Source organism: Macaca mulatta, chromosome 20, assembly GCF_049350105.2.
Source record: "Macaca mulatta isolate MMU2019108-1 chromosome 20, T2T-MMU8v2.0, whole genome shotgun sequence".
Classification (NCBI taxonomy): Eukaryota; Metazoa; Chordata; class Mammalia; order Primates; family Cercopithecidae; genus Macaca; species Macaca mulatta.
This window is the reverse complement of record NC_133425.1, coordinates 68,132,689-68,160,340: the sequence shown is the minus strand read 5'-3', so window position 1 is coordinate 68,160,340 and position 27,652 is coordinate 68,132,689. Positions and strand designations below refer to the sequence as shown.

Sequence of the window (27,652 nt, the reverse complement as noted above, 5' to 3'; positions counted from 1 at the left end):
TCATATTATAGTTAAAATGTCCAATTGCACTTAGGACTTTTTCACTGTCTATAACACAAGTTTTTTGTTGTTGTTGTTGTTTTTGAGACCAAGTTTCACTCGTCACCCCAGGCTAAAGTGCAATGGCATGATCTCAACTTATCGTAGCCTCCACCTCCCAAGTTCAAGCAATTCTCCTGCCTCAGCCTCCCGAGTAGCTGGGATTACAGGCATGCGCCGCCACGCCCAGCTAACTTTGTATTTTTACTAGAGACAGGGTTTCTCCATGTTGGTCAGGCTGGTCTCGAACTCCCAACCTCAGGTGATCCACCGGCCTCGGCCTCCCAAACTGCTGGGATCACAGGCGTGAGCCACCGTGCCCAACTACCACAAGTTTTGAAGTGTTTCAAATTCGTCTCTTGGTGAGACTTATGTGTAAAAGGAATACTAACAAGTCAGTAAGTTTAGCTCAACCTCTGGAATAAGAATTCATCTAAGTCTTCTAATCCAATTGTAAGAAGCAAGGAAGCAAATTTTAAATCATTGAGTATTGACTTTTTATTATTAGTCACTGTTCATAATTTGTTTCAACCAAAAGACAATACACACAGCAGAATTCTAATGCATCCCATGTAAATGTTTACATCCATTTTATTCCTCACTCGCCTCTAAGACTTATCATTTAATTTTAAATTTTTTTTTTACATCTCAAAAATATGTCTGCAATAATTAGAGCTTCATTAGCTGTCCCACTTGGAAACAGCTTCTTAATATTTTTACAGTAAAGAAGATGTGATGGGGCATAATGAAAATGTAACTTACAACACTATGAAAGAAAAGGGACTTTATAGGAACACAGTGGGAGTTCATAAAGGAAAGAGCTCAGAAGCTCTTTCCCATGGGGCCCCCAAATAGAAACCAAAAACAAAAACAAAACACACAAAGCGCAACCGCAGGTTCTTTGAGGAAGAAAAAAAAACAAAAAACAAAAAACCAACTCCAATGCTCCATCTTGAAGCCAGAATCAGCGTCTTGGAAGTTTGTAAAGCAACTGTGCAAGCTGCTTCAGCATTTCCTTCTGTTAAAGTGTTCCAGGTCCTGGAACCCTGTCAATGGGACCCACTCACTGCTATTGCTTGAAAAAGTTATTCACTTCCAGTTCTATACGCAGCCCCCCTCTCCCGAGCCAAAGCTGGTCAAAAGTGTTTTAAACTTCAGGACTTTCTGTGCAATTCTCTCTCCAATGATCCTCCCCACTCCCAAAGTCATGAATACACAGACATGTAAAACCACTCTCCCAACCGCAAAGTTCATGAACACCCACTTTTTCCTCTCTAGCTTTCTCAGTTTAGGACACTGTGGTTAAAATACATTCACTAGAAAAAAATATACACATTCAAACTCCTTTCCCCTAGTTCTCATGGCCCAAATATTTTCCAATGCAGAAGACAATGAAGTTGAACCTTGAAAGCAGTACTCCCTAACTTCCAATCTCTTCTACGACATAAAAAAAATGGGAAGCATGTTATAGAAATCATTAGTGTTGGACAGTTTTAAAAGTCTATTTTCATATATGAATGGGACAAACAAGGAGTACGAATCACACCTTTAAACCAGCAAGAGGAAAGAATCCCCTCCCAAATGTTACACTGAGGAATGTTTAAATGAGAAAGACCTTAAAATTAACAGATGATCACTATGCACAGCCTAAAACTTCCATGACTGTCCAAACCACCTCAAGGAAACAGCACCAAAGCACTATGGGAGAAGCTTCTCTGGGAAAGCACCCTTCCTACAGTTTTTTGAGATTACTTAGATGAATTAATTCTCCCTTAGGATTCCCCGGGATGGGGCAGAGACTAGAATAAATCGACTCTTGAAAAAGGAAATAATGAGGTACAAGTGCATGTGAAATTGTCAAAGTAAGTGTGTGAGGGCTCACTGCTTATCACCCCAGGGTTATTAAAACAGCCTTGGAAAATGCTCCTTCCTCACAATGCCTCTGAAGCTGTAAATCCATCCCAATTTGCTCCCCCTTGAGTGGTTATACTCGGGAAAGGAATTATTGAAATGTGCAAGTATTCACAGAAATTGAAACATTTCTCCATTTAGCTGCAAGGCCAAGTGAGAGGAAAACTAATTCTGATCCTAGAAACTAAGGCACGCTGAAGCTTTCAAAGATCCAATCATTTGAAACAGTCTTCACAACCATCAGTATCCTAGGCAGTTATTTGGCTGCTTGTCCTTCAGTATGGTGCTTGTGTTCAGATTCCAAAATCAATTCATATTCTACGCAGCACCCTTTGTGTTAAGGCCATGATATTTTACTCCTTCTAGACAAAGCTATGAATGATCATAAACTCTACCTCAAAACTATGATCACCCAAGGAAATGCTTTGTCAGCAGAGTAGACCCTTCCCAGCTCCATTAGCTGACAGTGTCTTATAGCATGGTCTTGAACAGATTTCTTCAGAAATTCAACCCAGTTCAAATAAAAAAACCTGAGCTGGTTAGCTACAAATATAAGAGAGAAAATAAAGCCTCTACACAAAGAGGAATGTTAAGACAAATTCTATTCAAGAAATCCACCAACATTATGTTAATCCTATCATGTTTCACAGCATTAAGTATCCATCCAATGAAATCAGTCTGCAAAGAAACCCTTAAAGGCTATTTTTCATTGCACAGGCAGAGCAGTTGTCTGAAATATGCACTAGTCCACACTTACATTACTGAAAACTATGCAGGAGATTAATATCCTGTTCTTGACTCGGTCAACCATTTACCCACTGGAGTAAGTTTTAGCAGATCTTGCTCATACATCCTAATAAGACCAGGAACTTTCCCCTGTGGAGCCTTTAGTTCAACTCCAGTTTGTCAAATGTTAGGAATAGTCCAGCATCTGATACAGAGCTAGATTTGACAAGATACTGAAGATTTTAAGTAAAGGCTTGGTGAAATGAAGAGGAAAAAAAAGGATATTTGTTTCCAGGTTTAAGATTGAAGCCATAGTAGTCATTATACTGTATTCAATACAGTAACAATTGCAAACATTGTTAAGTGCAAGGTGGGCCTCACTTTTTCTTTCTTCAGTATATAAGACACGGCGCCTGAATACTTGAACGTACATAGTACATTCAACGTGTACCACAGAGAAAGTCACCTCTACTTCACTCCAGCTACTCAATTTCAAAGTTTGATAACACATGGGTCCTTTCTTAAAAGCACTTGGCACTCTCACTAGTTTAAAAAGCTCAAGTCTTTGATGTGGATACTCATGAGATTTGTCTTTTAAAAGAGACCAATTTCTCAGACTGACGAAAGGTTATTCCTACCCTATGGTGTCCGTAAGACCTCCTCTGACATAGGGGTATGGAAGCTACAAGGCTTCACTCCAACACCATAAAGTACAATATAGGAAAGATTTCTTTAACCGTGTGGTCTTTATTTCAGTGCCAGTGTTACAGATACAACACAAATGTTCCAGTTAGAAGGAATTCAAACGGAATGCCAAGGTCCAAGCCAGGCTCAGGAAATAAAAAGGGAGGTTTGGAGTAATAGATGACTCCAATACTCACTCTTCCTAAGGGCAAAGGTACTTTTGATACAGAGTCTGATCTTTAAAACTGGTGAACTCCTCTTCCACCCATTACCATAGTTCAAACAGGCAAGTTATGGGTTTAGGAGCACTTTAAAATTTGCGGTGGGAACAGGGTCATTAATAACTATGAATATATCTTTTAGAAGGTGACCATTTTGTACTTTAAAGGGAATCAGTTTTGAATATCATGGAAACTATTCATGACTACAGCTAAAGAATGGAGCGAAAGGGGAGCTGGAAGAGCCTTGGAAGTTTCTATTACAAATAGAGCACCATATCCTTCATGCCAAATCTCAACAAAAGCTCTTTTTAACTCCATCTGTCCAGTGTTTACAAAAACTCGCAAGGTCTGACCAGTTCTTGATAACAAACATACATGTGTGTGTCTGTGTGTATACAGCAATGCACAGAATAGGCTACCAGGAGCCTAATGCCTCTTTCAAACATTGGGGGAACCAGTAGAAAAAGGCAGGGCTCCCTAATGTCCATTATTACATTTCCATTCCAAATACCAGATGTTGAAAGCGCCTGAAGATGGTAACCCAGCTAGTGAGGAATAAATACCCCACCTTGCCCAGTCCACAGAGAAACAACAGTAGAAAGAAGGGGCAACTCTTTGCTGCAGAGACAAAGTGAGTGTTTTTCGCCATGGATTGCAGTCCTCTCCTCCAGACCAGCTGCTTATTTCCTCAGGGGCCCAGGGAATGTTGATTCTGGCTGTAAATGTGGGAGGGGTGGAGCAGTGCGGAAAAAGGAGAAGAAGAGGAAGAGTGCAAAGTAGCCTCCAGAAGCAGCCAGCCTCAACAGTGGAGGAGAGGACATTAGTCTTTAACAATGCTTCAAGGTCAGCAGTAACTTTAGGAAAATCCTCCTCAGCAGTTCTCTTCAGCTCCTCATGCCCGTGGTACAGTTGGGGGGACTTGCCAGCAATCACAACCGCCTTCCCAGAGTTCCTTTGATTGAGTGGGATAAGAATGAGAATGGTGCCAAACCCTCATTGCCAGGACTGAGGGGGAAAGTTGTTCACCTCTGCTAGATCTTGCATTGCTGAGCCCTTGTGATTATATGTGAGCTTGATCCGCATTCGCAGCTGTTGCTATAAGGGGAAAAGAGAAGTGCAAATTATATATTGAGATAAAATCTCCAGCATCTGTCCAGTCCACAAATAGACTTTTAATCTTAGAGGTCAAAACTTGAAGTAAAGCTGTCTGTTAAGAATGACACACAGGCAAACAACAACAAAAAACACCCAGTACTCTAGGCTTCAGTCAAGAAGCTAACAACATCATGCCACCAAGTAGAGAAAGCGCATCTCCAGAACACGTGGTTAGCTTTAATCCTTGAACTGCATTAAAAGGACAGAACCCCTCAGGAACATTTTTCTTTTCTTTTGGAAACAGGGTTTTGCTCTTATTGCCCAAGCTGCAGTGTAGTGGCATGATCTTGGCTCACTGCAACCCCTGCCTCCCGAATTCAAGCAATTCTCCTGCCTCAGCCTCCAGAGTAGCTGGGATTACAGGCGCCTGCCACCACGCCAAGCTAATATTTTTATTTTTAGTAGAGACGGGGTTTCACCATGTTGGCCAGACTGGTCTCGAACTCCTGACCTCAGGTGATACAGCCGCCTCAGCCTCCTACAGTGCTGGGAATACAGGCGTGAGCCACTGTGGAGCATTTTCCACATAACATTTTGCTGAGTCCTTTTCAAAAAGATTCAAACCTTGTATACAAGTCTCTTAAAAAATGAGATGAACATATACTCATCGTATGCTCTCCATTCAGATATACTGTTGCTTTGTCTGAAAAACCTACAGTAAATGTGAATATGCCTTTTGTTCCTAAGGCATAAAATGTTTAAAAATGACTTAACTCACAGGTAACAGCAGTAGTTTTAAGAGAACTCAATTAGGTACTTTTTACTTTATGTGGCAGATTTCAAATACAAATGCACTAAGAAATGTTTTACTCTCAGATGGTCAAAGGAATTTGTGCTTGTACTATAGAGGCAGATGCTCAAAATATAGTGAATAGCAGAGGAAGGGCAAGTGTTACAAGAGAAGGAAAGTATACTGTTATTTATGAGCAACTAGTAGAGCTCTATTAAAGAAATTCTCTGAACCATTTTCAAAAACTGAAAACCAACTGATTACTATTAAGGTGAGTTTATTTCTTTGAGATAATAAAAATATTGCTTAATTTCAGTTTCTAAAGCTATTTTTCATTTGGCTGCTTCATTTAAAATGCCTCCATTTTTGCTATTCATTCTTAATAACTGTAGCAGTAAATGTAGATATTTGGTTTCAACAAATGCTCTTACCTCAGATTTCAACTTGTGTATAAATTAAAATGTCTAAGCTTCTCCCCTACCCCCCAAAACTAGACCTTTAATCTAGCTTTTTTTGAAGCTGCATTTTAATAAGATGCCACTAAGCCACCCGATGGCTCTGGGTTCCATTTGTTATTTACAAAAGAGCAAGGAAGTTAGACCAGGCATTTTCATTGATCTCTTCTCTAACTATGAGTCAGAAAAAAGAAACAAAGCAGAATTTTATTTCAGGAAATATGCTTATACTTCAGCTCAGATACTGGCTACAAATGTGCTACTCACCTTCTGAGGGTTCAGAACTTTAATGACTTGTGTGATGGTCCCCGTGTTAAATGCTGGGACAATGCTGCTGCTAGGAGACAAAAGCTGCAGCTGGAATGTCTAGGGGGGAACAAAGGGCACTCTTCAGAAAAAGAAACACACAATGCTAGGTCAGAGATATCAAAAAACATTTAGACAGCCAGATGATGGGTCATGTAACAGATTTCACTACTACTAAGTTTTGCCTACTACTTGTTTTCTAGATATCAGGAATTCACAGCACGTGAACTGACTCACTGTGGTATTTGTAAAAATCCACTGTTCAGTTCTTTGATCATGACCACTAGCAATAAACCACATTCTCCTTTCTGGCAGAAGGAATTTTAGCCTACCTCTTTTCAGAAGCTGACCAATTCTTGTTCTGGCAACTTCACTTAATGGTAACTGTTCAACTATGCAAGTAAAATATGGGTGCTTTTGGCTTAAAAAACCGGCAGAAAGAAACCAAAAGAAAAGCTTTCCAAAAATAGCAAACCAACATACGGGTCACCAACTATGAGCTTTTAAACTTTTGTGTGATTGGATGACTGGGACCCAGAGACTTGAACTTTTGTTTTTTAAAGCCTGCATAATCTAGAATGTGTCAGAGCCTCCTCTCCACATGACAGAGGAAAGGAAAGACTTGCAGAACCAGCCTATACAGCAAAAGACCTAGATAAGCCAAACACTATTACTTTGTTGAATGCTGGTAGGGTTTATTTGCTTACTTATAGAAATAAGAGATGAAAGTGCTGGCCGGGCACGGTGGCTCACGCCTGTAATCCCAGCACTTTGGGAGGTCAAGGCTGGTGGATAACGAGATCAGGAGTTCGAGACCAGCCTGGCCAACACAGTGAAACCCCGTCTGTACTAAAAATATAAAAATTAGCTGAGCATGGTGGCACATGCCTGTAGTCCCAGCTACTTGGGAGGCTGAGGCAGGAGAATCGCCTGAACCCAGGAGGCGGATATTGTAGTGAGCCAAGATTATGCCACTGCACTCCAGCCTGGGCAACAAGCAAGACTCCGTCTCAAAAAAAAAAAAAAAAAAGTGCTATATAGGGCAAGCTAGGTAAACCATACTGTACTATGTAGCTATTCTATAAACTAGAATTTGAAAATCTTTCCTAAAAGTAGATTAAACTTTTAAAATATTTAAGAGACAGAGAGAGAGACACTAGTCTTCTCTAGGGCCAAAAGTTATAAGAGTGAAGATTCACTCTCAACGTACAGATATATTACACTGGGGGCTGGGCACGGTATTCCCAGCACTTTGGAAGGCCGAGGCAGGCAGATCACCTGAGGTCAGGAGATCTAGATTAGTCTGGTCAACATGGCGAAACCACATCTCTACTAAAAATACAAAAATTAGCCGGGTATGGTGGCGCCTGCCTGTAATCCCAGCTACTCAGGAGGCTGAGGCAAGAGATTTGCTTGAACCCAGGAGGCGGAGGTTGCCTGGGTGACAGAGTGAGACTCCATCTCAAAAAAAAAAAAAAAAAAAAAAAAAAAAAAAAAAAGGCTGGGCGCAGTGGCTCAAGCCTGTAATCTCAGGACTTTGGGAGGCCGAGACGGGCGGATCACAAGGTCAGGAGATCGAGACCATCCTGGCTAACCCGGTGAAACCCTGTCTCTACTAAAAAATACAAAAAAACTAGCCAGGCGAGGTGGTGGGCGCCTGTAGTCCCAGCTACTCGGGAGGCTGAGGCAGGAGAATGGCGTAAACCCGGGAGGCGGAGCTTGCAGTGAGCTGAGATCCGGCCACTGCACTCCAGCCTGGGTGACAGAGCAAGACTTCATCTCAAAAAAAAGAAAAAAGGAAAAAAAAATTATATATATACACATATAAAATTATAAAAATATTGGGTCTTATTCATAATTCTACTGCCACATTAAATTATGTAAGCTAAAATATTATTCATTACTACATTTCATTAAATGTTAAGATACCATCAATTGTAATTCACACCATTATTTTATGTACCACTGAGATAGAAAACATGCTGCCCATTGAATTATGACAAGATATCAATTTTAAAATGTACCCCAATTTCAGAAACATTAAAACACAAAAATAGTACATAGTAGAACCTATAAAATATGATATTTTAAGTTGAAAATACATTATCATGCTGCACTATACAGTACACCACCAAAAATAAGGTCATGGTTTAATAGCAGAGGTGATAAGTCACTGGAGCAGCAGCCTAAAGTAACAAGTATAAAACTTAAGTTGCAGAACGTAAATATACTGAGCACTGAACAGATGAAAAGTGCTTCAAACAGTGCCTAATTCAAAAAACTTGTTTATTCCTTTAAGCAACCTTAGGAAGTGGCTATCTTTATCACCACCCTCTTTGCAAATGAAGACACCAAGGCATGGAGGTTCAGTGACTTCTTCATGTCATACAACTAGTATTGAAATCTAAACAGAATGGCTCTAGAGTTCATTAGTGGTCTTTCCACTTGACACTACTGCTCCCCCTTTTTTTTTCTTCTTTTTTTTTGACAGGGTCTCACTCTATCACCCAGGCTAAAGTGCAGTGGCACGATCTTGGCTCACTGCCACTTCCACCTCCTGGATTCAAGTGATTCTGCCACCTCAGCCTCCTGAGTAGCTGAGACCACAGGCATACACCATCGCGCCTGGCTAATTTTTCGTATTTTTGGTAGAGATGGGGTTTCACCATGTTGCCCAGGCTGGTCTCAAACTCCTGAGTTCAAGCAATCCACCCTCCTCAGCCTCCCAAATTGCTGGGATTACAGGTGTGAGCCACCGTGTCCAGCTAACTGCTTCTTAAACATCTAAATTATTCTGACTTCTACAAAGTGTAAGCAAAGAAGGTTGCATGAGAGTCAAAGGATGGGGAAAAAATAAAAAAAGACTGCAAATTAGCAGTACCCACAAACAAAACATCCTCAGTTTCCAAAAGTGTGTTGTCAGAATGTCTAAATGCCGTATTTCACATGCCACTGCCAAGATTAGGTTAGCACAGTCTAAACCAGTGGTTGGCAAACTATGGCCCATTGGCCAAGACTGGCCCAACATTTGATTTTGCAAATAACATTTTATTGGAACAGAACTATGTTCATTCATTTATATGTCATCTACAGCTGTTTCTGTACTATAAGAGAAGAACTGAGTACCAATAAAGACCAGATAGCAGCCTAAAATACTTACTGTCTCATCTTTTCAAGAAAAACTACCCACTCCTCATTCTCAACTTTTCTTTATTCAGAATTCTTTGTTTCTTTTGAGATGGAGTCTCGCTCTGTCACCTAGGCTGGAGTGCAGTGGCATAATAATCTCACCTCACTGCATCCTCAGCCTCCTGGGTTCCAGCGATTCTCCTGCTTCATCAGCCTCCCGAGTAGTTAGGATTAGAGGAACCCGCCACCATGCCCGGCTAATTTTTTTTTTGTACTCTTAGTAGAGACAAGAGTTTCACCACGGCCAGGTTCTCAAACTCCCGATCTCAAGTGATCTGCCTGCCTCAGCCTCCCAAAGTACTGGGATTACAGCCGTGAGGCACTGCACCCGGCTTCAAGACTTTTCACTACTGAGAAATGAACATAAATATCCTTAAACTAAAATTTGGTGTAAACCAAACTTTGATTCACAAGAACAGTTACTATATCTATAATAAATTGGATGTTAATGAAGGAGGAATGTTTCTCTCACTTATGTATCAAGACACAAAAAATTTCAATTCTGATCTGGTTGACTAGAAGATAATACCAGATAGACAAAGTCTCTCATCTTACTTTACTTTCATCCTATGCCAGATTTTACGTTTTTAGGCCTTTAACACTGTATTACTAAAGCCTAACCTATCCTCAATGCCCTGAGCATTAACTGATCACCTCGTAGAATTCTGCTCTCACTAGTATTAGAATTGTTTTTCTTTATCCTACAATACTAACCATCAGAATACTTGTAACCTAGTAAAAATTATTCACTAAAAATGATATGCTTCCATGAACCATAGGTAACTTATTGTTAGTTTGAATTAAGTCTGTAAAAATTAAAACATATCCTTTACCAAACACATGAAAAAAAAATCAGCCAATCTTTAATCAAAGGAAACATCTAAAGAACACATTGTAGTACCTTTGGTACTGCAGCTTGGAAAACAAAGTCCGTCATATCTAGCTCTGTGCTGTTGGAGGCCTGTATCGTTATCACTGTTACACTGGGGTTGGTATTCGACCGTTCAAAGGTGAATTCTATCTTCAAGCCATTCTTACTGTATGCTGTGATGGAGGGGATGCCTGAGAAAGTACAGGGTGATAAGTCTTATTGTAGTCAGCCTAACGCTTGCAGAATTATTACTTCTTTTTCTTAATAACCACCTCATTACTCAGTGCTCCATGTAATGATGGTAACAACAGTCATCGTACCTGCAGCAATATCATTGAAGAGAGGCTGTGATGAAAGCCCATCCAACAAGAAGGGGGGCTGGGATATCTGTGGGACTGAGGCAGGGGCAGGAGCAGCAGCTGGAGCACCTAAAGGAAATATTTCAATGGAAAGTTAACCTTAGAGAGCATGACAAAGCTTATCAAGAAATTATAGGGAAAATTACTTCAATCTCAGGTTGAGGAAAAGATTCCTTAAACAAGATGCAAAAAGCACAGACCACAAAGAGAAAGAACTAAAAACTCAAGTACTTTAAAACAGCAACTTCTGTTTATTAAAAAATACTGTAAGAAAAAGTACAGTCTGAGCAACATGGCAAGACCCTGTCTCTACAAAAAAAATAAATAAATACAAAAATTAGCCGGGCATGGTGGTGTGCGCCTGTAGTCCCAGCTACTTGAGAGACTGCAGTGGGAGGATCACTGGAGCCGGAAAAGTTGAGGCTGCAGTAAGCTGTGATTGTACCACTGTACTCCAGCCTGGGGGACACAGCAAGACCCTGTCACCAAAAAAAAAAAAAAAAAAGGTAAAGAGAGAGAGCCCACAGACGTGAGAAAACGTTTGCTATAAGTATCCAAATGATACTGTCTTCTATAAACCAATAAGAAATGGATAAGCCAATTTAAAAGTGTCAAAATATAAAAACAAGCAAGTCACAAAAAAGGAAACCTGAATGAAAAGGGAATCTTACAAAAATATGCTCAATTTTACCAGTAATGATGGAAGTGGAATTTAAAATTATAGTGAGATACTACCTCATGTCTATCAGAATGGTGAAAATTTCGATACCTGATAATTCCAGATGTTGGCAAGAACATGGAACAATGGGAAATTTTAAGCTCTGCTATAGGAAGGTAAACTGGCACAACCAATCTAAAGAGTAATTTGGCAGCAGTAGAGCTGAACATCAGTATATCCTTAAACTGAGGTTTCTCAACCTTGACAGTAACAGCTTTTAGGCTTCCTAATTCTTTGTTGTAGGGGGCTGCCTTGTTTATTGTAGGATATTAAGTAGCATCCCTGGGCTTTTATGCATTAGACAGTAGCATCCTCCCAGTTGTAACAACCAAAAATATCTTTTGACACTGCCAACCTCTGGAGGGCACAATCTTCCCCAGTTGAGAACCCATTACCCCTTCTTAGGAATGCTTTTAATTAATTCTTGCATGTGTTCACTAGGAGATACATCCAAAAGCATTTATAGCAGGAACACTTCTAATGGTGAAATACTGTAAACAACCAAAATATCATCTTGATAATGAATAAATAAACTGATATATTGATATACTAAAATACTACACATGTACAACAGTAAAAAGTGAGTTCCCTAGAAATACACTTAACATGGATTATTCATAACTCATTCTCACAATTACAATGTTTAGCAAAAAAAGGTGCAGAAAAGAACACATTCAGTTGGATACCATGTCTAAAAAGATAAAAACTGGCAAAACAATACTATGTACTATATCAAGAAATGCACAGGAATGGCAAACACCAATGTTAAACATTACTTTAGGATAGACAGTAGTTACCTCTGGAATCAAAAAGAAATGGGATGAGAGGGAAATACACAACGAACATCAACCCTCTTAATATTTTATTTTACAAACTAGGTAGATCAAAACACTCATTGAATTTTGTAGATGTTAAATGCTGTATAACAAATTTTAACACACACACACACACACACACACACACACACACCCCTCTGTGAGGGGTGGTATAAAGTGGGGTGGGAAAAAGAAATAGATTACCATTCTTATTTAATCTTTCCAAGTAAGAACAACTTGACAATCACACAATAGAAGATAATTCATAGAACATGGGGGAAATCAAGATTCGAAGCAGCAGCATAAGAAAATACAGTAAAAGTAAGAGAATGTATTTTTATATATATATATATATATATATATATATATATTTTTTTTTTTTTTTTTTTTTTTTGAGACGGAGTCTCGCTCTGTCGCCCAGGCTGGAGTGCAGTGGCGCTATCTGGGCTCACTGCAAGCTCCGCCTCCCGGGTTCACGCCATTCTCCTGCCTCAGCCTCCCGAGTAGCTGGGACTACAGGCACCCGCCACCTCGTCCGGCTAGTTTTTTGTATTCTTTTTAGTAGAGACGGGGTTTCACCATGTTAGCCAGGATGGTCTCAATCTCCTGACTTCATGATCCGCCCGTCTCGGCCTCCCAAAGTGCTGGGATTACAGGCTTGAGCCACCACGCCCAGCCAGAATGTATTTTATATTTAAATAGATTTCAAACTACTTGTGAAATTAACTGAAAATATGCCATTTACAAAAGCATTAACACAATGAAATAAAGGAAGGCTAGAATATCATCTTTTTTTTTTAAGAAACTGACAGCAAGAATGAGGGGGAAAAAAGATACTAAAGAACACTAGAAAAGTAAATGACAGGCTGGGCGTGGTGGCTCATGCCTGTAATCAGGTCAGGAGTTTGAGACCAGCCTGGCCAACATAGCGTCTCTACTAAAAATACAAAAATTAGCCGGGTGTGGTGGCACGCGCGTGTAGTCCCAGCCACTCGGGAGGCTGAGGCAGGAGAATGGCTTGAACCTGGGAGGTGAAGGGTGCAGTGAGCTGAGATCACGCCATTGCACTCCAGCCTGGGTGACAGAGCAAGACACTGTCTCAAAAACAAAAAAAAAGTAAATGACATACTAAAAATTAGCAAAGAAAATAGAAATGCAGATGGCTAAGCACGCACAAGAAGCTAAAATAAATGCAAACACCATTTGTGCAGTCCAGCAGATTACCAATGAAGTAGACAAACAAATACTCCTATGGTTCTCCTAGTCTAAAAAATCTAATCGAGAAAATTTTCCCCAATTCCCATTTTCAAAACTATTTTAGAAATGTGTTCTCATGGAAAATCAGAGGCTACTCAAGATATACAGGCAGCATATAGGTCCCCAACTACCTCAAATTTTCACCTTTTTTGGTCCTGTAAAAGTATAGCAAGGTAGTTCGGGAGAAAAGCAGAAACTGCTCCAAATCCTTTTAAAACACATGCTAAATCTACTTCTGAGTTTCTACTGACTTAAATTTCTATATAATGGTGTAAAACTGTAATGATAAATTAAGAGATCTAGAATTCAAAATTTTTAAATTTAATGTAAAAAGTGGAAAAACATCTTTAAAACACATTATGAATAAGGAAAGAAAACCCAGACTTTTTAATATTTTATCATTCTGCTTTAACATATAACACTAGGAAAACAAGAAAGTAGGAACAAAAAGAAAAGACTCCACAATAAATGAGTTAAGGATACAAGGAGAATGTTCAGAAAGGAACCTCATCTATAATACAAATATGTGAATAAACATTCCCTGTGATCAAAAAATAATAGGGTCCCTCCCTGCTGGCCAACTCCGGCAGAGGGCTACAAAATTTAAAAAATAATAATAAAAATAAAACATAAGACCAAATTTTCACCCAATAGGGCTTTTAAAAATAATAATATACGGCCGGGCGCGGTGGCTCACGCCTGTAATCCCAGCACTTTGGGAGGCCGAGGCAGGCGGATCACGAGGTCAGGAGATCGAGACCATCCTGGCTAACACGGTGAAACCCCGTCTCTACTAAAAATGCAAAAAATTAGCCGGGCGAGGCGGCGGGCGCCTGTAGTCCCAGCTACTCGGGAGGCTGAGGCAGGAGAATGGCGTGAACCCGGGAGGCGGAGCTTGCAGTGAGCCGAGATCGCGCCATTGCACTCCAGCCTGGGCGACTAAGCGAGACTCTGTCTCAAAAAAAAAAAAAAAAATAATAATAATAATAATAATATACAATGCTTATGACTATGCAGTTAAACATATAAATTGAGGAAAAGGTAAACTAATATTTACCAAGTGACTACTATGTATCATGCACTGAATAGGTCAATGGGCCTCACAAATACTTTATGCAGTAAGTATTAATCATCCTAATTTTAACCAGATTCAGAAGGACTAAGTCACTTAGTCTACGAAATTAATCCAACATAAGAACAAATTGATGTAATATTTGTTGAGGCCGCTAGGTAAGAAAAATCTAGAAACAAAATACCCCATACTGGCCAGGCGCGGTGAGTCATGCCTGTAATCCCAGCACTTTGGGAGGCCAATGCAGGCGGATCATCTGAGGTCACGAGTTCAAGACCAGCCTGGCCAACGGGCAAACCCCATCTCTACTAAAAAAAATACAAAAATTAGCTGGGCATGGTGGCACGTTCCTATAAATAAATCCCAGCTACTTGGGAGGCTGAGGCAGGAGAATCACTTGAACCCGGGAGGCAGAGACTGCAGTGAGCTGAGATTGTACTGCTGTACTCCAGCCTGGGCAACAGAGCCAGGCTCTGTTTTTTTAAAAAAAAAAACCAAACTACCCAATACTAAGGAACTGAGTAAACAATAGTGCAAACTTGTTGATAAAGTATTAGTCACCTAAAATTATAATTATGAAGGCTATATACTAACATGGAAATACTAACATGTTTGGTGAAGTATATGCTATGGTTTAACTATGAGGTTGTTTTTTCTTTGCCAGTTATCCAGTATAGCTTTGGCATTTGAGGATTTGAAATTGACCATTTATAAATGATTCATAAGTACATGACAAGTAACACTTTGAAATTTTGTTAAGACACAGATATAAATCCTATACTCTGTGACTCCACTGTATTAGGGAAAAAAAAAATCAGGGCCGGGTGTGGTGGCTCCAGCCTGTAATCCCAGGACTTTGGGAGGCCGAGACGGGCGGATCATGAGGTCAGGAGATTGAGACCATCCTGGCTAACATGGCGAAACCCCGTCTCTACTAAAAAAATACAAAAAACTAGCCGGGCGTGGTGGTGGGCACCTGTAGTCCCAGCTACTCGGGAGGCTGAGGCAGGAGAATGGCATAAACCCAGGAGGCGGAGCTTGCAGTGAGCTGAGATCTGGCCACTGCACTCTAGCCTGGGCGACAGAGCAAGACTCCGTCTCCAAAAAAAAAAAAAAAAAAAAATCAGCCTATGGGAATGAGCTTAGCTAACCATTCAACTTATTATCCTATGTCTATTTTTTACTCAAGGTCAGGTACGCTTTAACTCTCCATTATCCTTTTAAAGAAGACTGCAAAACCCCGTCTCTACTAAAAATACAAAAAAGTAGCCGGGCGTGGTGGCATTCACCTATAATCCCAGTTACTCAGGAGGCTGAGGAAGGAGGTTTGCTTGAACCCAGGAGGCAGAGTTTGAAGTGAGCCGAGATCGTGCCACTGTACTGCACTCCAGCCTTGCTGACAGAGTAAGACTCTGTCTCCAAAAAACAAAAACAAAAACAAAAAAAAAGGCACTTTAACCTTTCAGCTATACTTTACACTGCAATTTAGGACAGAAGTTGTGGGCTGGGCATGGTGGCTCACGCCTGTAATCCCAGCACTTTGGGAGGCTGAGGCGGGTGGACCACGAGGTTGGGACCAGCCTGGCCTAGATGGTGAAACCCTGTCTCTACTAAAACTACAAAAATTAGCCAGGCGCAGTAGCAGGCACCTGTAATCCCAGCTATTCAGGAGGCTAAGGCAGGAGAACTGCTTGAACCCGGGTGGCAGAGGCTGCAGTGAGCTATCACGCCACTGCACTTCAGTCTAGCTGACAGAGTGAGATTGTCTCAAAATATAAAAAGGCCGAGCAAAGTGGCTCACGTCGGTAATTCCAGCACTTTGGGAGGCCGAGGCAGGTGGATCATGAGGTCAGGAGTTCGGGAACAGCCTGACCAAGATGGAGAAACCCCATTGCTACTAAAAATACGAAAATTAGGGAGGGCACGGTGGTGCGCGCCTGTGATCCCAGCTACTCAGGAGGCTGAGGCAGGAGAATCGCTTGAACCCAGGAGGTGGAATTTGCAGTGAGCCAAGATCGCACCACTGCACTCCAGCCTGCGCAACAGAGCAAGACTCCATCTCAAACTAAAAATAAAAAAAAAGTTGTATTGGACTCGGGTTTATCATATTGCTGAACATGTCGATTACAAATGAATGTTATATATGAACAAAAGAAAAAATATTCCCAAATGAAAAGTTATGTTTCAATATTATGAGTGATTGCTCCTTCAGTTGCTTTAATTACAGAAAGTGTGGAAGGGAAGTAAGATAAAAGGTAGGCAGTAGGTTAACATCTCTCCACAAATGGTCACAGCTACTGAAAACTAACCATGAGTGGGAAGACACCAAGAAGAAGTCATGTCTTGGGACACTAAAAGCAAAGGTGATATAGGATATATTTTTTGAGCTTGAAAGGGAAAGTAGTTTTTTTTTTTGGAGACAGAGTCTTGCTCTGTCACCCAGGCTGCAGTACACAGTGGTGCAATCTCGGCTTACTGCAACCTCCATCTCTCAGGTTCAAGCAATTCTCCTGCCTCAACCTCCAGAGTAGCTGGGATTATAGGTATGCACCAACTCACCCGGCTAATTGTTGTATTTTTAATAAAGACAGCTTTCACCATGTTGGCCAGGCTGGTCTGGAACTCCTGACCTCAGGTGATCTGCCTGCCTCGGCCTCCCGAAGTGCTGGGATTACAGGCGTGAGCCACTGTGCCCGGCCAGGGAAAGTAGTTTCTATCTTAAAAAACTATGAATAATTTATTCACCCCAAATTAGAAGTTTGCCTTTAAGAAATCCCTATAAATTATCTTAAGAGCATTAGCATGACAACGTATAACCCGGATATTGTGAAGATTTGATTCTTGCTTCTCATTTAGCCTCTCCCATCTTCAAATGATTCACATGCTGGAAAGTCTGGGTTCAGTCTAGTTTTTCCCCAAGGCCTCTATCTTTTCCCAGGTATTAAATAGCTCCAGACTGGCCTCACCTGTAAGGTTGATGTCTCCCAGCAAATCAAGAAGTTCTCCACCAGCAGAAGATGGTTTGCTTGTAGGTGCAGTTGGAATAACAGGTGTTATGTCATTTCCTCCCAACAAATCCAATAAATCATTGGCCTAAACAAGGTAACAACACCTCAATTCATTATTATTTGTCTAGTTTACATCTAAAGCAAAGCTCTTTCAATATGTAAAAGTAAGGAAGGAAATCATCAACCAACCCAGGAACATTAAAAGGACTCAGCTAAGAGACAAGCTATAAGGGACTATAAAATCATAAGAAGCCCCAGATGAGCAAGTGAAAGGCTGGCTACCTGGCTGGTGGGCTGTGGCCCAGAGGGTGGCGGTTTGGTCTCTAGTGGAGCTGGTTCTGTCTCTCCATTTGTCTGCACAATCTCAGTAGGGCCATTTGTGGTCACTTTTTCCATGACAGGCATTCTCTCAAGTAGAGCAGACCTAGAAGAATCTGAAGTGGTTAAATTCTAGGCAGTTAACCTAGATTCCCCACCCAAAATAATCACCATTAACTATGTTGAGCCCAAGCATGGAGCTCCATCTCCCCTCCCCATCCAACACACACACTAAAATAGAAGGTAGATTACAAGAATACATGACCTAAATTCCTGGCTGGATTAAGGGCAGACAAAAAAATCTTGAATAAACAGACTGTCCAGCTAAATCCCAAAGCATATATTTCAGTGGTAGGGAGATTGAGATGAAAGAAAGGTAAATCCATAGGTATTAACAGTCAAGAAGATACTGCATAATAGAAGAAAACAAGATGACAAACACTAAAATGTTAACAGTAATGGAATTTGAATGAGATTATTTGTCTTGAAAAAATACAACTCCTATTTTTTTTTTGAGACAGAGTCTCACTCTGTCGTCAGGCTGGAGTGCAGTGGCATGATCTTGGCTCATTGCAACATCCACTTCCCAGGTTCAAATGATTCTGCTGCCTCAGCCTCCCGAGTAGCTGGGACTACAGGCGTGCGCCACCACGCCCAACTAATTTTTTTGTATTTTTAGTAGAGATGGGGTTTCACCATGTTAGCCAGGACAGTCTCAATCTCTTGACCTCGTGATCTGCCCACGTTGGCCTCCCAAAGTGCTGGAATTACAGGCGTGAGCCACCACACCCGGCCTCCCGCTTCTTAACTAAATAAAATAGAAAATAAAGCAAAATTTACATACCAAAAAAATGTAAGGGTTGGAGGTGGAATGAAAGAAGGGAGTTAATTTATTTCTTTAGAGACTAGGAAGAACAGAAGACGGACAAAACAGAAGCAGTCAAGCAATTAGAACTAAATAGGGATATGAGGACCAATTAATAAAGCACAAGGAATGAATCTTCTTTATGAATTACCATGACAATTTAGCCAGGATACTAAGATATACACGCATTACTTAGTTTCTTTCACTCACCTCATGTGGTCATATTTCTTGAAAAGTGCATTATATTCTACTGCCCTCTGCTGGAGTTCCACATCAATGCTGCTTCCATAGATGGAAACCACTTTCTTAATTCGGCTATAGGATAAAATGACAAACAAAATCAAATAACCAAAAGAAAATTCACAAATAAGCAGAGATAATGTTTAATAAGCCAGAATTTTCTGGTTATAATACTGAAATACTCATCTTTTCTTAATTTATATAATTTTTCAAAAACAAAACACTTCATTTTCATCCATTTATCTGACATTCACATGATACTATTCTCATTGCAACACTAGATTTTTGTCCATTAAACATGCCGCCCCCATTCTGCAGCAATGATGGTGTGGAAAAAACATATATATATGCCACTCCCTAAACTTTGCTAGACAAAAGTACCAACTATTACTTTGCCACAAAAAAAATCTGTACTGTTCATTCTCTTCTTTGATAATTTTAAAATAATTTTTAATCTATAAAAGGGTCAGAGCATCAAAATGTTGACCCCACATTCTTCCAGTTCAGAATTTTAAAAGTAATTCAATACCATTTTTTATAAGACTTCACATTTAAAAGTAAAACAGAAAGACTACAAGAACTAAGTTTGCCTTAAATATGGGAAACTGACCTGAGAATCTACTTTATTCAAAATAGCAAAGAGAAGAATTAAAATATTTAATCACCAAAACATTCATGATTGTATTCCTATTAAGACATGTCAAAATATAAAAAACCAAAACCTAATCCCAGCACTTTGGCAGGCCGAGATGGGCGGATCACGAGGTCAGGAGATCGAAACCATCCTGGCTAACACGGTGAAACCCCGTCTCTATTAAGAAATACAAAAAACTAGCTGGGCAAGGTGGCGGGCGCCTGTAGTCCCAGCTACTCGGGAGGCTGAGGCAGGAGAATGGCGTGAACCCGGGAGGCAGAGCTTGCAGTGAGCTGAGATCCGGCCACTGCACTCCAGCCTGGGCGACAGAGCGAGACTCCGTCTCAAAAAAAAAAAAAAAAAAAAACCAAAACCTTGGCCAGATTACAAGGTCAGGAGTTCGAGACCAGTCTGGCCAAAATGGTGAAACCCCATCTCCACCAAAAAATACAAAAATTAGCCAGGCGTGGTGGTGCGCACCTGTAATCCCAGCTACTCGGGAGGCTAAGGCAGGAGAATTGCTAGAACCCTGGAGGTGGAGGTTGCAGTGAGTCGAGATCGTATGCCACTGCATTCCAGCCTGGGCAACAGAGCAAACTGTCATCAAACAAAATGAAATATAAAATACAAATAAACCAAAACCTTTATGTGGGGAAGTAGATTCTCAACTTAAAAAGAAAAAAAAAGGTATTAGAAATCTCATTCTAAAAACATAACTTTTAGGCCAGGTGGAGTGGGTCACATCTGTAATCCCCGCACTTTGGGAGGCCAGGGCAGGAGAATCGCTTGAGCCTAAGAGTTCAAGACCAGCCTGGGCAACAAACAAAAACATTTAAAAATTTTTTCTCTACAAAAAAATTGGCCGGGCGCGGTGGCTCAAGCCTGTAATCCCAGCACTTTGGGAGGCCGAGACGGGCGGATCACGAGGTCAGGAGATCGAGACCATCCTGGCTAACATGGTGAAACCCCGTCTCTACTAAAAAGAAAAATACAAAAAACTAGCCGGGCGAGGTGGCGGGCACCTGTAGTCCCAGCTACTCGGGAGGCTGAGGCAGGAGAATGGCGTAAACCCGGGAGGCAGGCAGAGCTTGCAGTGAGCCGAGATCCGGCCACTGCGCTCCAGCCTGGGTGACAGAGCGAGACTCTGTCTCAAAAAAAAAAAAAAAAAAAAAAAAAATTTAAAAATTAGCCAGGCACAATTGTGTGCACCTGTAGTCCCAGCTCCTCGGGAGGCTGAGACAGGAAGACCCCTTAAGCCCAGGAGTTCAAGGTTGCAGTAAACTATGATGGCACCACTGCACTCCATCCTGGGTAAGAGAGCGAGACCCTGTCTCAACAAACAAACAAACAAACAAACAAACAAAACTCCCTAACTTTTTTGCTTCAAAATAATCCACAAGGGAGTAAAAGAATGAGAGGGAACAAAGTGCTGATGAATAAAGATTAACTATTAATTGATCATTGTGACTGTTGAGAAATAAGTAATGCAAATTTGTGTTATTATTCCCTCTACTTTTGTTATGCTTGAAAATTTCCAGGATGTCAAGTTTTTTTTGTTGTTTTGTTTTTAATTACAAAACCTGTTCACCCTGTGTTTCTTCAATACTCACTTTACAGTACAAGTGAATCGAGTAGAAAGCTTCATAATGGCAGTGAGGGCATAACCTCGTGTCACAGAGGTGGACATATTAGAGATTAGGACACTTTCTAAAATATCCAATACTTCATCCTCTGTTACCTGAGGAGGAGGAGGAAAAAGAAGACAATGAAGAATGAGTAGCATGATTAAGCATCTAAATCTGGTATTAAGTCAGTGGATGCAGCCAGAAAGACAATCCTACCATTACAAAACCCTCTAACTCAACATGTGCTTTACTAGGGTAACTGTCCAAGCTGTTCTATTAACAGAGTAGGTGGGGGTAAAAAAAGTGCTCTGGTTCTATCAACTAGAGCAGGTGAGGGTAAAAAGAGTGAAAAATGACCATTGGGGCTAAGAAGCAATATTAGAACTTCAAGTGGCAGAAACAGAAGAAGAAAAGAAAAACATACAGAGTTTAAGTGCTGTTGCCTTTTAAAAGGGCAATTTTAAAATTTTCCCTTTTAAAGCCAGTGTGCCAATAAGAACATAGACACATGTCTCATTTCTTCCTGTTTATCAGCCAGAAGGTAAGAGAAACAATTAATTCAGTCCACTAGGACAGAGAGTTGGGTCTAAAGTGGTTTTAAAATCTTACAATAGGGCCAGGCAAAGTAGCTCACGTCTGTTAATCTCAACACTTTGAGAGGCCAAGGCAGGCAGACTGCTTGAGTCCAGGTGTTCAAGACCAGCCTGGGCAACATGGTGAAATCCTGTCTCTATAAAAAGTAGAATCAGCCAGGCATGGTGGTGAATGCCTATAGTACCAGCTACTCAGGAGGCTGAGGTGGGAAGATCGCTTGAAACCCAGGAGATTAAGGCTGCAGTGAGTTGTGATCCTGCCACGGAACTCCAGCTTGGGTGACAGAGTGAGACTCTGTCTTTTAAAAAAAAAAAAAAAAAAAAAAAAAAAAAAAAATCTCACAATGGCTCAATAAGTTCCGTTTCAAAAATTGGCAGGTTTTCCAATATAATTCTAGTTCGATTCTTTGAAAAGTTGGATATTTTTTTAAATATTTTGAGACAGGGTCTCACTCCTGAGTAGCTAGGACTAGATACCATCATACCTGGCTAATATTTGTGTCTTTTGTAGAGACAGAGTTTCACCATGTTGCCCAGGCTGGTCTCAAACTCCTGGGCTCAAGCAATGCTTCCATCTCAGCCTCCCAAAGTGCTGGGATTATGGGCATGAGCCACCACACCTGGCCTAAAAAGTTTTCAAGGAATCAACCTCAACTCCCCATTAAACACTACTCTCCTATAACCAAAACCACTATTTTCCCCCACTTAACCAAGAGTGACAAGGAGTACCTGAATAGGCTCTTCCTCTTCACACTGGCCAGATACAAGAAGATCACCATATTCACCTATACACCATGCAGCCACTTGTACCAAAGGTTGCTGTGAAAAGAAAAGTCAACATTTCTCAAGGACTTCAATTTTTCCAAAGTCATTTAATGCAAATAATAGGTCATCTCATAATAAAGATCAAAACTGTGCATATCTAGAGTATTAGAAATAAAGACATACCAAAGGGGAGAGAGGAGGGGAAAAAAAAAGAAGAAAAATATACCAGAAAATTTGAGAGTAAAATTATCCCTTAGCTAAAATAGCTGAATGAAGTACTTACTTGAGAATAATCACCAAGAATTGCTTTGTACAGGCGCTGGACAGTATAGGCATGCATCTCCACACTGTTAGTTATTAACTGGATTAAATTGGGGACTGCATCATCACGAACATAACTTCCTGCCTAAAAGGAAATGCAGACAATTACCCCTAGAAACACACAGCAGTGATGATAACAAGTTTAGCTATTATTATTACTGTGTGTTTCTTTTTTCTTTCTTTCTTTCTTTTTTTGAGACAGAGTCTCGCTCTGTCACCCAGGCTGGAGTACAAAAGCGCGATCTTGGCTCACTGCAACCTCCACCTCCCAGGTTCAAGTGATTCTCATGCCTCAGCCTCCCAAATAGCTGGGACTACAGGTGCACACCACCATGCCTGGCGAATTTTTCTATTTTTAGTAGAGATGGGGTTTCACCATGTTGGTCAGGCTGGTCTCGAACTCCTGACCTCAGATGATCTACCTGCCTTGGCCTCCCAAAGTGCTGGGATTACAGGCGTGTGCCACTGTGCCCAGCTATTATTGTTGCTTTTAAAAGAAGAATTCTACAAAACACCCTCAAAGATAAATTTGGTTCCAATTCTCAGGTTCATAACAGCTCAAACTTCAAAGTCTTACTTAAATATGTTAAATTTTTAAATTTTATTTTATTTATTTTTTTTTTTTTGAGACAGAGTCTCGCTCTGTAGCCCGGGCTGGAGTGCAGTGGCCGGATCTCAGCTCACTGCAAGCTCCGCCTCCCAGGTTTACGTCATTCTCCTGCCTCAGCCTCCCGAGTAGCTGGGACTACAGGCGCCTGCCACCTCGCCCGGCTAGTTTTTTGTATTTTTTAGTAGAGACGGGGTTTCACGGTGTTCGCCAGGATGGTCTCGATCTCCTGACCTCGTGATCCACCCATCTCGGCCTCCCAAAGTGCTGGGATTACAGGCTTGAGCCACCGCGCCCGGCCTAAATTTTATTTTTAAAAATTTTCTCTTTGTCCAAATTAAAAGCAAGGCTGGGCACAGTGGCTCACACCTGTAATCCCAGCACTTTGGGAGGCTGAAGCAAGAGGACTGCTTGAGGCCAGGAGTTTGACACAAGCCTGGGCCACACAACAAGACTCCATCACTACTACTACTACTACTACTACTACTACTACTACTACTACTACTGATGATGATGATGATGATGTAAAGGTTTAAAACTTTATCACCCAACCTTGGTCAATCTCCCATTCCTAAATAGAACAACAGATTTAATTTATAAGACTGAGACCAGTCCTAACCATGTGTATTTTGGAAAGGAAAAAACAAACAAACAAACAAAAAACAGCTAGGTGATCACGGTTTTATCAGACCACTACGGTTAAGAAACACAAAGAGGAAGAATTTTGGGAAAATGGTCAAAAGGAAAGGTGAGAAGCTAAAAAGCAGGTAATTTGCAGTATAGCTTATTTACATCCTTCCCTAAAGCAGAGTGCATTAAATACAAGAAAGCATCAGGGTGATCTAATGGGCATGTATAATAAGACTGCTTCATTCAACAGCAGCAGAATACACATTTTTCTCAAACTTAACAATGAACCAAGAAAGACCACCTTCTGGGTCATAAAAAATATCTTAACAAATTTCAAAGAACATAAATCATACAAAATATGTTCTTAGACCACACAGAATTAAACTAGAAATCTGCAACACAAAGACAGCTGCAAAAATATGCCAAAATATTTGGAGATTAAAAGAAAATACTTCTAAATAACACGAGTCAAAAACAACTTTATAAGAGAAAACTATAGGCCAATCTCTCTCATGAATATAGATATAAAAATAACAAAATATTGGCAAATCAAACCCAACAAATATATAAAAAAAAATATACACTCTGACGATGTATCCCAGGTATGTAAGGCTGGTTAGGCATTCAAATATCAATGTAACCCAGCACATAACAGACTAAAGAAAACAAATCACATGATCATAATAAGAGAACACAAGTCAATTAGAAAAATAAAATCAGGGGCATATTAAAAAAGCTTTTGAATTCTTATAAACACTTTCCTTCAGGAGTGACCATTTCTCCCTTCTTTTTTTTTTTTTTTTTTTTTTGAGACGGAGTCTCGCTCTGTCGCCCAGGCTGGAGTGCAGTGGCCGGATCTCAGCTCACTGCAAGCTCCGCCTCCCGGGTTTACGCCATTCTCCTGCCTCAGCCTCCCGAGTAGCTGGGACTACAGGCGCCCGCCACCTCGCCCGGCTACTTTTTTGTATTTTTAGTAGAGACGGGGTTTCACCATGTTAGCCAGGATGGTCTCGATCTCCTGACCTTGTGATCCGCCCGTCTCGGCCTCCCAAAGTGCTGGGATTACAGGCTTGAGCCACCGCGCCCGGCCTTCTCCCTTCTTTTGAGCCTCGTGAAAACTAGGAAAATATGTCCTGATTCTTCATCATGTTCATTACATTTTGTTAGATTATAATTTTTCCCCTTGTTAATCTAATTTATTAACTTTTAACCTTTTACCAAGTTAATTCATTGTAAGTAAACTAAAACGTGAGTACACCCCAGAGAATTCCACAGCAACAAATACATATAAGTCATAATTTCATATGTCAACAAATTTTCTCCTACTATAAACAAGATTAGGATGAATACTTTTACGTACACATTTTTGTGTACTTGTCCTATTATTTTTTCAGGCTAAAGTCCTAAAAATTGAATTAATTAATCAAAGGGTATAATTTAAGGTTTTTCCTACATACTACCAAACTGCACAGTAAAAAGATGGCATCATCCTACACTCCCATAAAGTGAAGAATACTGCCTGTTTCTCTATTTTCTAATACTGGGAATTAGATTAAAAATTATGAAATGTGAAAAAATGATACCTCACTTTTTCCCCAGTTGTTAATTTGCCTTTTTTTAAATTTTTTATTTATTTATTTACTTTTTTTTTTGAGACGGAGACTCGCTATGTCACCCAGGCTGGAGGGCACTGGTGCGATCTCAGCTCACTGCAAGCTCCGCCTCCCGGGTTCACGCCATTCTCCTGCCTCAGCCTCCCGAGTAGCTGGGACTACAGGCGCCCGCCACCACGCCCGGCTAGTTTTTTGTATTTTTAGTAGAGATGGGGTTTCACCGTGTTAGCCAGGATGGTCTCGATCTCCTGACCTCGTGATCCGCCCATCTCAGCCTCCCAAAGTGCTGGGATTACGGGCTTGAGCCACCGCGCCAGGCCTTATTTGCCTTTTAAATCTGTAGACTGTTCCCCTTTTTGTTATTCAAGTTTTTAATTTTAACATGGTTAAATTTGTGACTTTTCCTTTACAGTATCTACTTGTAGTGACTTAATTAGATGGAAATGGTTTTTTCTTACATGTCACTGCACTTGCATTTTTACTCTTAAATACCTAATCCTTGCCTACTAATTGAATAATAAACACAGAAACCCCAAATTTCTGCAAGAATGCCAAAGAAAGGATCCCACCCAAAACAGGATTTCAAATCCTGAGTAACTTTAGCCATTCAAAACCCTGCAATGGCTTCCTAACATATTCAAAATAAAATGCAAGCTCCCATGAGGCCTACATAGTCTGGCCCCTGCTTATGTCTCTGACATCCTTCCTACCATTCTCTGCCTCTCTCACTTTACAGTTTTACTTGCCTTTCTGTTGCTCTCCAAGCAAGCCATGCTTGCTCCTACCTCGGGTCTTTGCACTTAGTGTTCCCTCTGTATGGTACACTATTCCTCAAGATCTCTGCATGGCTCGTACCTCATGTCTCTAAGGTCTCTACTCAAATGTTATGCTGTTTTCTCCTCTGAGAGACCTCCCTGACTACTCTAATCTAAAACACTTGGCCAGTTGCCCTATATCCCACCTTATCCTGCCATCATTATATTCCTCCATGCTGCTTTAGGTTTTTCTTCATGGCATTTATTCTTAACTGACTTTAATGTTACCTATTTACTTGTGAATTTCTTACCTCCCTGACTAGAACATAAACCTCACGATAACAAAGGATTTGTATGCCACATTTATTAGTATATCCCAGCACTCTGTATGTGCTGTCTGAAAAAAAGTACTTACCGTTGTCAAAACACGCATAATTGTGTCTATATGCCATCGTTTGGAAGGTGCATACCTGAAAAAAACAATGGAAAGGGACAATTGGAACCAGCAAAATATACTGTTTTCAGTGACTAGAAAAACCTGCCCTAGCAGGGTGACTCACACCTGTGATCCCAGCATTTTGGGAGGCCGAGGTGGGAGATCGCTTGAGCTCAGGAGTTCGAGATGAGCCTGGGCAACATGGTGAAACTCTGTCTCACCAAAAAATACAAAAATTAGCTGGGTGTGGTGGTGGGTGCCGGTAGTTCAGCTACTCTGGGAGGCTGAGGTGGGAGGATTGCCTGTGCCTGGGAAGTTGAGGCTACAGTGAGCCAGCTCACTGTAGAAAAAAAGAAAGAAAAGAAAATCCTGTCCTACAGTCTTTTCTAGGTTCCCTGGATAAGTGAACATATGTGGAAACATTTCAACTTCAAATCTAGCAACAAATGCCATTTTAGAGAGTGATAAAATGGTATACAGTCAACTGACTTCAGTGGCTCATGCCTATAATCCCAGTACTTTGGGAGGCCAAGGAGGAAGGAGTGCTTGAGGCTAGGAGTTCCAGACAAACCTGGGCAACACAGCAAGACCCCATCTCTACAAAATAAAAATTAAAAAATTAGTGGCACATGATGATTTGCGCCTATAGTCCCAGCTACTCAGGAGGCTGAGGCAGAAGGATGGCTTAAGCCCAGAAGTCCAGGCTGCAGTAAGCTATGACTGGCCCACTGCCC

General features: G+C 40.8%; 1 protein-coding gene across 5 annotated transcripts in view; it reads right to left on the bottom strand.

Annotated features, from left to right (window-relative positions):
- Nucleotides 1–512: 512 nt before the first annotated feature.
- Nucleotides 513–27,652, bottom strand: part of AP1G1 (adaptor related protein complex 1 subunit gamma 1) — a 90,931-nt gene continuing 63,791 nt past the window's right edge. For all 5 annotated transcript variants that reach the window (XM_077984501.1, XM_077984502.1, XM_028841247.2 and 2 more), the window contains 11 exons: nucleotides 26,898–26,952; nucleotides 22,840–22,962; nucleotides 22,521–22,610; nucleotides 21,184–21,311; nucleotides 18,910–19,014; nucleotides 17,799–17,940; nucleotides 17,475–17,601; nucleotides 10,608–10,715; nucleotides 10,318–10,478; nucleotides 6,189–6,287; nucleotides 513–4,676 (listed from right to left, as the gene is read on the bottom strand). In XM_077984501.1, coding sequence (XP_077840627.1) covers nucleotides 4,575–4,676; nucleotides 6,189–6,287; nucleotides 10,318–10,478; nucleotides 10,608–10,715; nucleotides 17,475–17,601; nucleotides 17,799–17,940; nucleotides 18,910–19,014; nucleotides 21,184–21,311; nucleotides 22,521–22,610; nucleotides 22,840–22,962; nucleotides 26,898–26,952 — 1,240 coding nt within the window. In that variant the 3' untranslated portion in view covers nucleotides 513–4,574. The remainder of the gene's footprint in view (nucleotides 4,677–6,188; nucleotides 6,288–10,317; nucleotides 10,479–10,607; nucleotides 10,716–17,474; nucleotides 17,602–17,798; nucleotides 17,941–18,909; nucleotides 19,015–21,183; nucleotides 21,312–22,520; nucleotides 22,611–22,839; nucleotides 22,963–26,897; nucleotides 26,953–27,652) is intronic.